Source organism: Lycorma delicatula, chromosome 8 (genome assembly GCF_047948215.1).
Source record: "Lycorma delicatula isolate Av1 chromosome 8, ASM4794821v1, whole genome shotgun sequence".
Taxonomy (NCBI): domain Eukaryota; kingdom Metazoa; phylum Arthropoda; class Insecta; order Hemiptera; family Fulgoridae; genus Lycorma; species Lycorma delicatula.
The window spans coordinates 20,245,555-20,262,199 of record NC_134462.1 but is presented as its reverse complement, the minus strand read 5'-3'; the positions used below and the strand labels follow the sequence as shown (position 1 = coordinate 20,262,199).

The following is a 16,645-nucleotide window of genomic DNA, read 5'->3' as shown; positions in this document are numbered from 1 at the left end:
GCGACCGATTCTTAGTCTGGTCACCGCTACTTTTTCTTGGCGCCAGTTTCACGTCGCTCTTCCATTTATAAGGAGAAGTTTTAATTGCATTTAATTTTGTATTTAAGCTTCTCCATTCGTTACTCCACGTTTTTCTGGTAATACTGATGATTAGACGATATTTTTTACATCTGCCATTAAACAGGAATTATATCCATACTATCAAACTAGCAGCTTTGTCTGGGCTTTCGTTTCCTGGAATATCAGCATGCCCTGGAGTCCATACAAATACACATCGCTGATCTCGTTGACTTATAACATAGAAGAATGGACAGAATGTTTGCAATGACGACATCCTTAATGTTCTTGTTCTTGTTCGCTTAACGAGTTGGAATATATGAGCACTTTTTCTTCACAGAAATGTTTCGCTACACAGAACGTACCGGAGAGCTTGCTGTACAGCATTGAGATCTGCCATAAAAAGCACTTGCCATATCTGGCAGCTTCCAAGGATGGGGTTCTTCAGTTATACGTACAGAACATCCAACAGCGTGTTCAGTTTTAGAAGCAGTATAAATTTTTATCATCAGTGTAAATTTTTATATATCCTTCGTAGCTGCTGATGGTTGACGAAAATTCCTGTTGGATGATCACTGATGATTTCTTTTTTATTTTTCCATAAGAGAGATATAACCTTGTGCTTACCAATGGTAACAGCCAAAGCGGTATTTCTTTTGTAAAAATTGATAATGGGTTTGTTAAAGGAATTCCATATTTCCTTTGTTATTCATAATATCGTATTCCGGCTGGTCTGGAATAGGTAGCACGTACGAGGTTCATATAATGTAGCCAAAGGATTGTTTAAAACTTCTATGGTTTATATGGGTAAGGCCCACATATTTCCTGCGTATCTTAACACTCGTCTGTAATGAAGTGGCATTATGCCGGCTTCTGACATTAAACTTACCACCGGGCTTGTACGAAAACGGCCTGTTATCTGATTCTGCTATTGAAAGTTAGACGTAACTTTCGTAGATGTGGCTTTCTAGCGGATGAAAATACAGTACAACCATAATCGAGCTTTGAGTGAATCAGTGCTTTATATAGCTATTCAGATTAGCATTATTCCATGACGCCAGGTCAAATCGAAAGCCTGCTGTAGATCAAAGAAGACTTCGACAAAGTGTTTTCCTTTGATATAAATATTGTATATAATACTCTGTAAATTAATCATTTGATCAATAGTTTAATGGTACTGTTGAAATCCTGCTTGATGCAAGGATAAAAGGCCTTTTTAAAAAAAATCTAAACGAATCGATCATTTATCATTTTATCAAGGATTTTTCTAATAGAACACGTCAAGGAACGAGGACGCTGTAACTATTGGGATTGGTCAGATTTTTATGTTTTTTTGGAATTGGAACAATATATGCTTTCTTCCATTGCCACGGGTACATTCCATCCCGCTATATTTGATTATAATTCTAACAATCTAAGTTTTGCTATTGTGCTTAGCTGTCTGCTCATGATATAATGTATTTCATCTGGACCAGAAGCTGTATTATCAGTTTTCTCCAACGCTTTCACAAGTTATTTTATTTTAAACGTTACATTACATAAAAATTCATTTTAGTTCCGAAATTTAGGTGACCCCCGATTTCTGTTTTTAACTTCTAAAAAATTCATCATAATTAGCCGTTTTTCTAGCTTCTTGAAATTGACTGGCTAATAATTCAGCAATAGTGTTTGGAGTATAAATTCATTTATATGAAGGCAAGTTATGAAAGTCCAGTTTTTACGACCATAAATAGCTTTCACTTTCTTTCAAACTTCTAATGCAGTCGTGTTTTTGTTAATGGATAACACATATTGTTGTCAAGATCGTTTTTGTCATAAGTCTTTTCGCACTAGTCCCGTGTTTTTTAAAGACAATGAGATTTTTTCTAGTGTGGAAGTTTCTTGAAAGCGTTACATGCTGTATTCTTTTTATAGCTTCATTTATTTCATCATCCCACTACGGAAAGGGTGTTTTATTTGAGTTTCCCGGATGTTCTAGGAAAATATTTTGATGACGAGTCCAATATAGTATTCATTATAGCATCAACATCAGTTTTGATAACTCCAGTTGCTTCAGGGACTTAAATATTAACTGTAAATTTCGTCCAATCTCCCTTATTAGATAACAATCTTTTGGAGACGGGATATAACTTTCTTGTGGTTTCCCCTTGTAATTTTCATCGGAAAATGATCACTTCCGTGGTGATCTTGTTACACTTTACAGTATTATTTCGGTGCAATCGAAGCACATATAAAAGTTAAATCTATATAGGACGTCAATCCGTCTCTGGCATTAAAATCAATTACTGAGCAGTCTTTTAAAATAATAAAGTCTGAATTTAATAGACACTTTTCCAATTCTCTTCCTCGGGCATATACTCAATCCGACCCCGAAATAGGATGGCTTGCTTTTAAGACACCCGCTAACAGTATGGGTGGGGAAGCAGAGGAATTAATCCTGTTATGTCATCCGCCTTCCAATCAAAATTCGTTAAGTATATGCTACAGATCTTATCTGCAGCAGGTTATTCATTCTGATTACGACCGTTTGCAGTTTTGTGTTTATTTCAACCACTTTGGCCGTAGCTCTATTCGACGTTAATGTAGCTACTTCATCTCTAATTCTTATATTTGGCGGTTGGTCTCGCCGATAGCTGTTATATATTTAGTAAAAACTTTCATCTCGGCGGAAATGTGATTCCTGCAGATACGAGCTGTCCGTATATACAAATTGGGTCTAAATCATGTACCAAGCGTTACAGCTCATGAAGTTTTGATAAACATCCTGTTTTTTTTATGGAGCTAATCTCATGGTTGCAGATGAACCTGAACTTCTTGTTTAGTATCTGTTTTTCTCTGGTCAGATGTGCTTTTGTTCTTATTATCTCATGGCTGAATCTTGGACGATGGTTCTTATAACTTCCTTATGACAGAGAAACTTCATTTTACTGTCGATTATTCTATCATAGTAGCCGAAATAGGTGCAAGCTTACCAAGGAGTTAGTCTGGATCAATACCTGGAGAAGGAATAGTAGCCTATGCCTAAGCATAGATTGTTGTTACTCTAGTATTACGGTTATCTACAGTCTTCTTCACCTCGAAATAGCTGACCTTCTGCAGGGTTTTAATTTCCTGAACAGCTACTTCCTCTTTGCAACAGGACAGGTTCTTGAATAGCATGAATGCTATCTTTTGCAGTTCACGCAGGTACCCTTGCGTGGTTTCCATTTATAAATCTCTTCATCACACATGCATATTTGGGGTCTTTCACATCGAGCCATGGTTTGGCCAAAACACTGAAACCTAAAGCATTTCACGGATTGATTGTAGGACAAAAGATGGCACATCCAATCTGTGTATTCTTGTAGACCTTTTTTCCGACAAGGTTGGTCAGTTAAAAGTGAGGACATTAGGCAGAAGGAAGGACTTCGGCATTCATGCTCATGTTCAGCCTATTTGATTACGTTAATATAAAATGTATTAGTGCGATTCTTTAAAAACGTACAAAATCAGTAAAATTAAATTTATAAATCTAATGTTCATTTTTAAGGATGTGCCCAGTGGGTTTTCGTAAACTAAAAATAATACTAAGTACTTTAATTAGTGAAATATTCATTAATTTTTGGGTAAATTAAAAATACCTAAGTGGCACGTTTGAAATCCCCATTTGTTTAATATGGTAACAAACTTTATATTCTTTTAAATGGAAACCCCAACGAAATTTACGGATATTTACGAATTTTTTTCACAAACTTTTATTTTCTAATAATTAATTATTTTTCATGCTATTATTTTAAAAAAATATTTTTTTCTTACATTTTAATAAATATGATTAATTTTAATGAAAAATAATTTGTTAATTTCATTAAATAAATAATCTATTTACATAAATTTAAATAAAATATAACTATTTTGTCAATATTATGTTTTTTTTAAATTTTTTTATTGGAATAGTGAGTACATTTAGGGAAGAGAATTGAAAAAAAATCAAAGTAATGAATTTTAAAAAAAAAAAAATCCATGGAAACGATAAACAATAAAGGAGTAAATTTCAACACTGTAAAGTTAGGTTCAACTTATTATAGATATTGTCGATAAGTACAACTGGAATAAGATGTCGCTCCTGAGAAGTGGCATTTAGTAGAAAATCTACAAGAATAAATAAGTGTTAGAATTATTTGTTGTATTGAAAATATTATTAAAATCGGGGAATTAATTTTTTTTAAAATGAAGTCACCACCATTTTGGAAAAGTGATTTGAAAATTCGAGGGAAGAAAATTGAATTTAATGTTCTTCTTAACCTTTAATTTACGAGATCTTAATTGTAGATTTTAAATAAACACTCTATAAATTAAATCTTTTAACGGTGACCAACTTAAAATACCTTCATTTAAATTCATTTTGTAACTTCGTTCTTTGTCTGACACTTTTAAAAAAAATTCCTATCATTATGTTTGATTATAACAGTACATTTTTTGTAATTTTTTAATATTTCATTGTAATTTAATCATCAAATACTAATGAATTGGTATAATCTTACTAATGATAGGAATTTTATATCGAATAAGTTAATAGATAAAGAAAGGTATTAGTCGAATTAAAGAAAAGTATTCACAGTTACAAGGCAGTAGAATAGCCCTGACCTTGCCCGGCTGACTGAACTGGGTTTATTTGGTATCATAACCGTTTGCAGGCTAAATGCTTCATTAATCAGTCATTCGTGTATAGAATATTACACAGATTTAATAAAATCAATCACGCAATAACAAAATTATTACGTCATCTATAAGTAGTAATTCATCTATAATAGTAATATGTTACTAATTTAAACATTATGTTGAAAGTTTCATGTCCTCGTTAATTTATAAACATAATCAAAAGTATTTAATGTAATAAGTAACATTTTATGGCTAATTGCAGCTTATTTTATGATTGCAGTTATACGCTTATTATTACTGATTATCACATCATTCCAGATAACCGAGCGTAAACAGAAATGGGTGTTCTTTATCTAAGAAATCTAGGTAATCGTTTATAATTTAAATATAAAAAGGTAAAAATAAAGATTTCGATGATAACAAAGCGATTAAATTACATTTTAAAATGTTAACATGAACTGATATTTTATAATAAAAAATCTGATATGGACACCACATGACTTCCTTGTACGCCTATTAAATTACATATACTCTTTTTTTTCCACTTTATTTAAACTTATTTAATTTGAAAGTGAGATATGATCCTTCAATTTTTGAATAAAGTGGACAGTTATAAAATCGCTGAAATATTTGTTTTTATTAACATCAAACATTTACACAATTATTAATTCAATAATCTTACATGAAATATTAGGATAGAGTAAGTAACTTTATTACTTGTATTACTAAATGAGTATAATTCGTATCTTCGTGAGCTGCTAATTAACAAAAATTTCAGATTTCTGGTGTGTCGTATAAATAGAAGTTAATAATAATTAAACTATTCCGTTTAGTGTACTCTTGTATACTAGTTACAAATTTTAATTTCGACCTTACGATGTAAAATATTCAGTTTTTATTATTAGATTACTTGGTGGATAATAAAAAATGAAAAAGAAACAATCGTATTGTTCTTGTGAGGATCTGTTTTTCAGTCACTCTATAGTTAAGTTTCATGTAGATAAAATTAAACATAAAATTTAAAATTAAACAGAGCCTTAGAAAATTTTTCGATCTTGAGAATATTTTTTTTTTTTTTGCGCACTTTGGACACATTTTATTCTGTATTACTGGTTATTACTTTATTTCTACGTTTCTTTGTAGTTTTAGGGATCTTTTTCCTGGTAATTGGATTTTTTGTTTGTTTTACAAACTTCTATTTATTTATTTTGTATTTTTTTTGTTTTGAGATGTTTGGTTCTGGGCAAAGTTGTTCTGGCAGTGATCTCACTCAGCCCCCGACCGTGGGTGAGAAATCTAATCGGGATAGGAAATCCAAGAGTGAATCTTTACGCGGCAGTAAATCTGCGTCAACTGGGGAAGCAGGAGGAACTCGCACTTCTCGGCCTCAGGTGGATAGACTGTTGATGGGCGACCGAAGGATTCCTCGGAAGGCTGCGGAGACACTTCGGAGGAGCATCTTCCCTCCCTGTCTCGGGTTTCATCGATGGGTTCTGGGATGAATGTTAGCAACGATTGCTCACAGGAGGAGGCTTCTGTGAAGAGGCAGTTGAGTGTCTCTCCCACTGAAAGGGAAGACTCGAAGAAGTTGCGAGCTGCGTTCGGGGATTCTGAATCGCTTGCTATGGTGCTGTGAAGGGGATGTCTGTCCTCGTCGGTGGCGAATAAACCGGGATGGAAGTTAGCAATGGTGAGACTTCAATTATTTTCTTTGTTTTCGTTATAATTATGAAGTAGTAAATAGACTTTTAACTCATCGTAAAATATATCTAATTTTAACTGTTTATTTATTCTTGATAAATTAAATTATTTGTTAAGGAAGATTGTATAACATAAATAAATTTCAGTTCTTAACTTTGAAACCTTCAAACAAGGCTGTTTTACATCACATTAAAACTGTTAATATTAAATTTAGTTTCGTGCAGAATATTTATATATTTATTTTTTAATAAATGACTTATAAATTTAAGAAAAAAAAATTAAATAAACTGGCCTTGCTCTCGTCTGCATAGTGGTCCTACCCAGCGACCTCCGATGCACTTGATCTTGCAGAGTCGCTTCTCTGGTATGAATGCAGCCGGAGCGGGAAGTTCTGCAGAGAATTTGACCTCTGCTAACGTGGAATAGTCGGGAATAGAACCTGGCCGAGCCACAACTTTACTCCCGTTCAGCGTCAAACCTGGGGGTGGACAACCTGATCCCTTCCATTCTGCACATACATAAAAAAAAATTATACGATAGTTTATAGTTTTTGTTATTTACCGTTATAAAATTCTTGTATCATAAAAAAAGATTTTATAATCTGAATTTTTAATTTTGTTGTGCTATATTTAAAAAGTAATAATTTTTACCATTTAAATTTGATTTCATTGTAACCAATCCATCTTAGTAACTATATTATTTAGTATTATATTTTGTATTTCGAATGAAATTAAGAAATCAAGTACACTTTCTTAAACTGAAAAATAAATGATTTATAAAAGCAAAAGAATCATTATTATACAATATTAGAAAAATAGGTTTGAGGTATTGATTATACATTTACTTGGAAGTGAAAACAGTAAAAATAAATGACTAAGTAGTAAAATTTCACACATTTAGAAATTTATTGAAAAAACTATGTAATCTAAGGATGAATTTTTTTTGTATAATTTTAATAAATTACGATGGGTAAAACAAAAAATAAAATTGTGTGTTATCAGATGTTTGCGAATTTTTACTTTTCCACTGAATATTGTTAAAATTTCGTGATTGTGTTTAAAAAGAGGTATCAGCTTTTTTTTTAAATATTTATTTTTTATTGTCCAGCTAGTTCATCTAAACTAAAATAAGTTTGTATGTACGTACGTACGTCGCATTGCTATTGGCCTTATATCTCAGGATTGAACGAACCGATTTTTTTCCAAATTTGGCTCGGATATTTCTATATATATATATATATATAGGGTATTGATTAATTTCTTTTTCAAAATCCGTTAAGAGGGATGAGTGATATCGCAAAAAAAATCGATTTCAATTTTTCTTCAAAGGCATTTTAGAAAAAACTTTTTTAAGCAAATTTTATTAACTTACAAACTTTATTAGCCTATAATGCATACATAAATAATAACATTTTTTTTTCAAAAAATTAACATCCATTTCTTAAAATTGAAGTACACTTTTTTTGTTCATTTGCTTCCTTACTTTTTATTTTTTATTTTATGGTGATATGAAGAAGTGCCTACAAGTCTTAAATTAAAAACCCCGGATTTAAAATGCCGAAAACGTTTTTTTTGAAAATTTATTTTTCTTTGTCATTATTGAATGTGTGTATGTCAATGAAATCTGAGTCACAACGAAAAGAAAAATTTTCTCAGTACAGTTGTCAGAATGAACAGCGGGATACACTAGGTTTGACAGGAAGAAGAATGAAGAAATGAGAAATCAAGAAGTGATATCTCTTCTGTTAGAGATCATTAACCGGTATGAGTTCAACCAGTGTGTCCAGATTTATAGAATATCAGAAGAACGCTTAGCAGCTAAAATCTGAAATATAGACCAGATAGAAGAAAGATAAAGGAAGATCTCTGAAAAGATGGGTGTCGGAATAAGCTCCATGTCTATACGTGAAGTCGGGATTATTATTCTTTTTAAATTCAAACATTAGCTATTGTTTGGTAGCATAGTAGGCGTGGCTGTTTTCGTCAATCTATCCATCTAATTCATTGCAGGAATTTCCTAATTATGCTGTAGATACTGATGTTTATATTTTTTGTCCCTCTAAATAGACCTACGGGTGAAGTTGCAATTTTACAATTTTCGCTAGTCGTTTTTTCAGTATTAGTCGAGAGAATGACTGGTATTTACACACTGTTGTTGCCACATTTCCTTAATTTCCTAAGACAACGGTAAATATTTCTCTACTTTCTCGCTATGCTTTTTGTCCAACTTGTGGCTGTTCGGTATCGAGATAGAGATTTCTACCAGGAATGTCTCTTTCGTTACTTTTTCGATTAGTGTGATATCCGGTTTACAGTGCGCGATAGTTCTTTCAGTCGTTATTTCTTTATTCCAGTAGAGCTTTACTCTTTTTATTTCGATTACCGGATTCTGTTCATATTTCGAATAATGCGTTTTTAAGTGGGATATTCCGTACTTCATAGCTATTACTTGATGTTTGATCTTAGTGACGAGATCGAGGTGGGTGGTCTGATGGAGGTATCCTAGGGCTGTGAGATGCGTGCCTCCTCCCGTGATGTGATCGATGGTTTCTTTTCTATGGCTGATTCGTCAGTAGGTGTCGGTTTGGGCGATATCTTTAATGATGTGCTAGGTGTAAATTCGAAGGCAAAGAATTTAAAAGACCCTTCACAACAAATAATCTTCGACTACCTACTTTAGATGTTGAACTGAAGTCTTTTATCTAAGCATATATGTTTCCTCTTCGCAATCATCATGTGCGATATTTTGTCGTCAACATGCGATCGCGACAGCTGATATTTATACCTTCCGTGTATCTCTTCTTTTTGTTCCCACTTTTGTAGCTTTTCTTTGTCCGCTACTACATTTTGGAGGGGCTGGATTTGCATTTAATGCATATTCGCAATATTGTTTATTCTTCCCCTTAGTATTTGGGTGATGGTAGTAAAACTTTGTGCTCGATGTTCTTGTTATTCGGGCCATTTCTTCAAGCTCTGTGTTGCACCATTTAACAATTCCTAACGAGAAGGCCAAAAGGAGTATGGGGCAGGTATTAATAGCTATTGCTTTTTCTTTCCGCTTAGCTTCGTCTTATGAATTTGTTTCAATCTCGTTTGCGTATAATCGATCATTTCATTTATCAGCAATATCATTCCAGGTTTTCGTGGTGGCCTTTCTCAATTCCTTTAGTGCTGCATTCATCCAATCCAAACGCCATTTTTATATTTATTCTGAAGGTTTTGGTCAGCTCAAGTAATGATCGAAGTTGGTAAGCTGTAGAAGTGTACAGTTTAAGGTCAACCATGATTTCTATGATGTTTGCCATGAGTATTTTGTAAAAGAACGGAAGGCAAGTTATGGGTTGGTACTTCACATAGCTTTCGGTGTTGACATTTTTCGGTTTCATGTAGGTTATAACTTCAGTAAGGGGGGTTGATTTAGGATTTTTGATCATTCCATTGAAGGCTTCAGCCAGCATTGGTTGCGTACTCTTGAAGATTTTAGTCCAGTATTTTTGGATTTGATCCGACCCTAGAGCTTTCCAGTTCATGGTTTTCTTAACCGCTTGCTTTATATCGCCCTTGGTGCATGATTTGTACCAGTCACACGCCTTCGACATTCCAACCTGTATCTCTTTCGTTCCTGATTAATATGGTCTCATCAATATTTTTTCTGTTATTATTTGATCAGTGTAGTCCAGTTTGTATTTTTCTTTTCCTTTAGCTTGGGCAAAGATGGGCGTTGATTGGGTTGGTTCATTCAAATATCGCTATCATCACTTCTTATTTCTTAGTTTTGTCGGTCTTCAGGGCTCTCTTCTGCTTGGTCGGGGCGTTGAATTTCTTCTGCTTCCTCTGGCGCGTAGATTTCAGTGGCAGTGTCATGCTTGCTCCTGAGTCCTTGATCCAGCGGGTCCGCAATCGCTTCCTCTTATTCTTTCACTGTTTTGGTTTGCACTTCTTCCCTTTCCCTTTGTTTCGCTTCCATTTCTGCGCGTACGTCTTCCTTTATCTGACTGAGCTCTAATTCGGCGAGTCTTCTGTTGTTAATAATCGTTCTTTGGTCACGAAGTCTCTATTCTGATACCTTTGCATATTCTGGTACTATTGCTATTAACATTTCATGCGTAGTCAGACCCATGGTTATTTTTCCAAAGTTGTGGCTTTGTAATAACACCCCATGGCTTTTGTATGTAAGTCGTTGTTCCATATCATGAATTGTCGGGGTAATTCCGCTTTACTGGTTGCCGGCTGTCCTGCTGGCAAAACACATTCTACAAATTATTCCAGTGGATCAATTGTTATTTCATCTACTGGGTTTGGAAGCCTGTACGATACCCGCCGGCCTGGGTCAAGCTTTTCCGGGGCTTTCCTTCTGCTGATATGAACCTGTAGATCTGTCGGGAGGGAGTTGGCCCTCACCAAGGTGGGGGATTACTCAGGTACGCGGATGCGTTATTCCCCAAGAGCAAATATATATTATATTATATTTTTATGCTTCTTTTTCTCTTTATATTATTTGCTCATTATCTACTGATAATAATTGTTTAACAATCATAGAAACGGTTACCATTTGCTTAGATGTTAATTTTATAAAAAAAAATACTATGACTTAAATTTTAATTACGTGTTTAGTTGTTTTATTAATGAATGAAATTTTAAAACTCAAATAATTAATTTTAGTTCTTTCTAAGTTTCTTAGCAAAGGACTAATAATAGTTCAAAAAGCTAGACTTATAATGTAAAATTCCATAACATTTTGCTTAATTTATTGTTAAGCAAAGACGTAGTATATAGAAGAACAAGAAGTAATTTTGTTTTGTTAACTCTACATTCTTGTTGTTGCAGTTTATAAGTTAAAGTAATATACTGTTCCACCGCGTAAGTGTTGCATTATTAATTCACATCCTATTTATATAATACTCGTTATTTTATTACACTTTTGTCTCAAACAACAATTATTTCTCTTTCAATTCCCGTTCTTATTTATTTGTATCATGTAAAACGGTTTTTAGGTTTACTTATTTTATTGCAATTTCTATTTCTAATTGTTTAGTTCGAATTAAATTAAAATATATTATATAATAATAGTAAATTCTCTTAACTGACAACTCATTTACATTTCTAATTATTTACTTCGGATTAAATTAAAATACATTATATAATAATATCAAATTCTCTTAGCTGACAATTCATTTACATTATCGCATTAATAAGAATAACCGTGTTCCATTTTCGATTTCATTTATTCATTTTTTCATGTGACTGAAATTAATTTACAGAGTGATTGACGAAGAATTTAACAAACTTTCAGGTAAATGTAACAAATCTTTATATATATATATATATATATATATATATATATATATATATAAAATAATAAATTCTCTTAGCTGACAATTCATTTATATTTACATTAAGAAGAATGATCATGTATAATTTGATTTCATTTTTTTATATGACTAAAATTTAAATTGATTCAGTAAGAATATATCAAAATTAGAGGACATGAAATCTACTGGTGAAATAAAAAAAAGTTCACAAAAAATAAGCATGGAAATGATGACAAATTTTAATAAAAATATAAAGAGAAGAGGGCAACCAAAATGAAACCCTTTAATTTTCTTACTGAAATTTAAATGTCGGGAATTGACTGTATTGTATATGTCGATATGAAATTTTTTTCTCATTTTAATGTCCTGAATCAGCACCTGAAGTTCGGGGAATACGACCCGAAACATTCTGTAATCAGGTGTATCACGAAGTATTCCCGGGACTTCCATAACCTATTCTACTCGAGAAAATGATAGAAAAATTTCATATAAGCGTATGTCCTAAAATCCATCGTTTGCAAGTTACGGCTAGTGAAAAATTCTACTTGGATTTCAGCTATCACGGTGAAATGACTGCTACTGACATTTTTGGCATAAGTTAAGATGTAGAATATGTGATTTCTTATGGTTTTCACCTGAGAAATTGAATAAGATAGGTTTCAAAACCGTGTCTGTAGTAGTTTGAGAAATCTTGGGTGAAAACCAATAAATAGGGTAAAAAATCAATTTTTTTTTTGGAAACTAATAACTTTGTTAAATTGGTAATAAATACATAATTAATCATGGAAATCCCTAATTCTGTCCATTTATTGACGTCATCAAAATTTTAGTACGATTTTATTTCACCGGGGTAGCTGCTATCCTAGCGAAATTTTTCAGTAGTCGTAACTCCCAAACGAATCATTTTAAGACATATGTATATATGATCATTTTCCGTTATATTCATGAATAGAGTAGGGTATAAAACTCCCGGAAGAACATGAATGACATACTCTATACAATTGTTTTCCTTGTCAATAGTATGTGTAAAATATATTTTATATTTTCTTAGTTATTAACATTTTGGTACTTAAATAATGGCAAAGAATAAGTTTAAAAAAAGAGTATAGAATGTTATGAGAAAAAAGTTTGAAAAATGTGTGGCTGAGTAGATTTAAGATTAAAAAAGTAACCCACCGTGTTGGTCTAGTGGGTAACGCGTCTTCCCAAATCAGCTGATTTGGAAGTCGAGAGTTACAGCGTTCAAGTCTTAGTAAAGCCAGTTATTTTTACATAGATTTGAATACTAGATCGTGGATACCGGTGTTCATTGGTGGTTGGGTTTCAATTAACCACACATCTCAGGAATGGTCGAACTGAGATGTACAAGACTACATTTCATTTACACTCATACATCCTCATTCATCCTCTGAAGAATTATCTAAACGGTAGTTACCGGAGGCTAAACAGGAAAAGAAAGAAGATTAAAAAGTTAGATAAAAAGCAGAATTAAAAATAAAACTTAAAAAAAAAATTGTTGAGAAATCTGTCTTAAGGATCTAATTATTAAAAAATGAAATTACTTGAAGAAGATAATTTGAAGGTGTTCAATTAAAAAAAAATAGTTTAAAGAACAATTCCAATATAATTTCCATAAAACAAATAAAATTGTAAAGTAAATATCAAAAACTCAGAAATATTTTATTATAAATTATAAATAATTAGAATAAGATTTTGAAAAGTAATATTTCGTTTTAAATTAATAAAATTTAGCGAATATAAAACGAAAACTTTGATGAAAAATATTTATAATTACACAGATTATTAGAATTGAAGGATTAGTTTTCATCTGTGCTACATCTAAGTTAATTTTAAACGTAAAGCTCAGTAATTTGTGGTAATATTATTTCTCGTTGGGACGAAGTAAGCAATAATTTAACGAGTAGGACCATAAATATTTTGAATTTTTATTCTTTAGAAAATGAGAATGTGCAGTCAGTTTTAAAAAGAGTGACCTCTTGGTTTGACCTGAGCGCGCTGAATTGGAAAAGAGTTATTAATTATTCTGAAGCAACCGCCTAGCATTATTAAGTTTTAATCTTATAGTCTGTCCAAGAGTGAAATTTTTTTTATCGAAGGATTTCTGCGTATTTTTTAATCTGTTTTTTATTATTCTTTTGTTGTTTGATCTTTAACACAAATTATCTCATTCAATGCACAAAATTAAAAAAAAAAAACTCATTCAATCTGTGGGAAAACATTTTTCATTATTATTTTTTTTCAATAATCTTTTTTTTTACGTTTTTCATCTCATTCATTCCGAAGATAAAAAAATTAGTTTTTTTTACACTTTTCCGAACCGTTTAAAACGATTTCTAAGTTTGTTTGTTATTTTTCAATAAATTTAATTTTTAGGAACGGTTTCCGGTTAATGTATGTTTAATAATACGGTTAACTCTTTAGATAAAAATAAAAAAAACAATTGTAGAATGAAGTAAAACATTTCAACAAATATAAATTAACAAAAGTTTTTTTTTTGGGAAAAGAACTGATTTTTAGAAATTGAATATCAGGATGAGTTTCATGTACAGGAAAATTTCATGACTATGCTTTTTTGGAATTATTGTGGAGTGGTGTTGAAAGACTACCTGAAATAAACACTTAAGACCTGATAAACTAATAGGACCATCAGCGGAAAATATTATTATGCTTTAAAACTGGATCGATGAAGGGTACTAATAAGGCTAAAGATCCAGATCTGGCCAAAAAAAAAATGTTCATTCACCACTATAACCCGTCTACACACACGTCTCGGGTTGTTACTGCAAAACTCATGACCTACGTTTAGAAGTGCTTACGTATGCGTCCCGTATTCGCCACATTTGATTACCAGTGATTTCTTCGTATTCTCAAATCTGAAAAAAATGACTCGCTGGTTAAAGATTCATTTCAAATTATGGGATCAAAGCTAAAAACAACCGCTAATTTTGCAGAGTTGGTAATTTTCTAATTTCATTATCCTTTGTTCATTTGTTGAAAAGTTATTTAAGGGTTTCCTTTTTTTAACACCCCTCTCCCCTCCATCACATTCTCACACTCTCTATCCATCCTTCTCTCTCTCTCTCTCTCTATGCGCGCGCGTGCGCGTGTATGTATGTGTGTGTGTATGTCTACATTATTTTTCTAGTCATTAATTTTATAACGTATAACTTTTCACTGATACAGGTTTTAGAATCTTTCCTCATAATCCTTTATACTGTCCATGAAAAAGCAAACCTGTCATTCTAACCATGATGTAATGTATTATATAGTAATATATTACTATATAATACAAAAAAGAACATCAATGTCTGTTAAATAAACAATCATCAAACGAATTAAATAGATCTTTTGAGAAGAAAAAATAGACATGTGGCAATCATTAGATGTGAAATGCTGTTACCATAAATTGTATATTATCAATCTGTTTTGATTTTATTTAAATTTATCTTTCTTTTATTTCCATACTTATTCAAAAAATTTAAAATTAATTTCTACCTTACCCGTCTACTTTAATTTTTGATTTTCCTTTTTTTAATGTACACTTCTTCTATTTTGAATATTATTCTATGAATTTATGGAGAAAATACTCTTTTTTTTTATTTAGTGGCTTTAGGAAGAAAAAACAACTTTTAGAGTTAATAACACAATTACTAATGGATTTTGGTTTTTGTTTTTTCAAATATAAACACGGAAGATAGAATTGTAATGTAACTAAACGAATTGTTAAAAATCGACCAAATGTAGCATCAGAAATTCCAGGAAGGGTGGGTAGCCAGGGGTGTAGGAATAGTCGGTAGTGCGCAGTACACATACGCATTTAACAACATCTTGCGGAACCTGTTAGCGACCCCGACACTGCCATATGGCGTCTGTAAAATGAATTTCCAACTTAAAAAAAAAAAAATAAATAAATATATAGCATCAGAAAAAAAATGCTTTCAAGTTTTAAATATATAATTCATTAGTTATGTATATTATACCACGTACTGATATTTAAGTTTTTTTTTATGTTGAGACCATATTTTTTAGGGAAAGACATATTTTTATGCATATTTAAGTACAAGAATTTGCGCTTTTGTTAATATTTCATATATATATATATATATATATAAAATTAAAAAAAACTGTGTATTTGTTACACAGTATTTAGAACACCCATATAGAATTAATTTTTTTTTACCTTCAATTTATTAAAAAAGTGTGTATAAATTCAATCTATAGTAGTCGTAATATATCATGGTACCGATGAGTTTAACGATTCACTAATACAGTTGTGTTTAACATCATGTCCCTGAAAGGGTTGGTCAAACTCAAGGGACTAATTCAGAACATCAAAATAAACAAAAAAGTTCATGTTAACAAATACCCTATCTCGTTTAATTTTCCCTCTATCCGCCATTTTTATATATTTTTCAATAAAAATTTTTATCTTAAGAATGAATTGAGGTATTTTAATCGAATTTGGCGTACTTGTTTTCAATTCTTCACAAGAAAAAAATTAATAATTTCTATTATATTCAACTGACAGATTGCATAATCTTTACGTTTCACTTTAACAATTTCAACCATATCTCAGTTATTTATTAACCGATTGAAACTGATAAGGTGTTATTTTATTCAGAATAAAAGGTTTAATATTTTATTTATTAAATATAAGTCGATAAAACTAATATTAGCGAAACTATTAATGATTAAACAATTCAACAGGATGCCATTCTGAAATTTTTAAAGGCAAATATTTTAAAATTTATATATTTTATAAAATATGTTGTTGGGTGCATATGCATAAAATTTAATTAAAATATCTCAATCCGTTCTTAAGATTTACGTTTTGCCTGCATACAATTACAGCCTTAAGGCTATAGACTTAAGGTATTTAAACTTAATCTTCCATTATTTTATTATGAAAGATAAATT

At 31.5% G+C, this 16,645-nt stretch overlaps 1 protein-coding gene across 1 annotated transcript in view; it reads right to left on the bottom strand.

Annotated features, from left to right (window-relative positions):
* LOC142329143 (locomotion-related protein Hikaru genki-like) overlaps positions 1 to 16,645 on the bottom strand; it is a 705,478-nt gene that overhangs the window by 444,901 nt on the left and 243,932 nt on the right. The window contains exon 2 of the mRNA XM_075373481.1: positions 6,689 to 6,904. Within this exon, the coding sequence (XP_075229596.1) occupies positions 6,689 to 6,904 (216 nt within the window). The remainder of the gene's footprint in view (positions 1 to 6,688; positions 6,905 to 16,645) is intronic.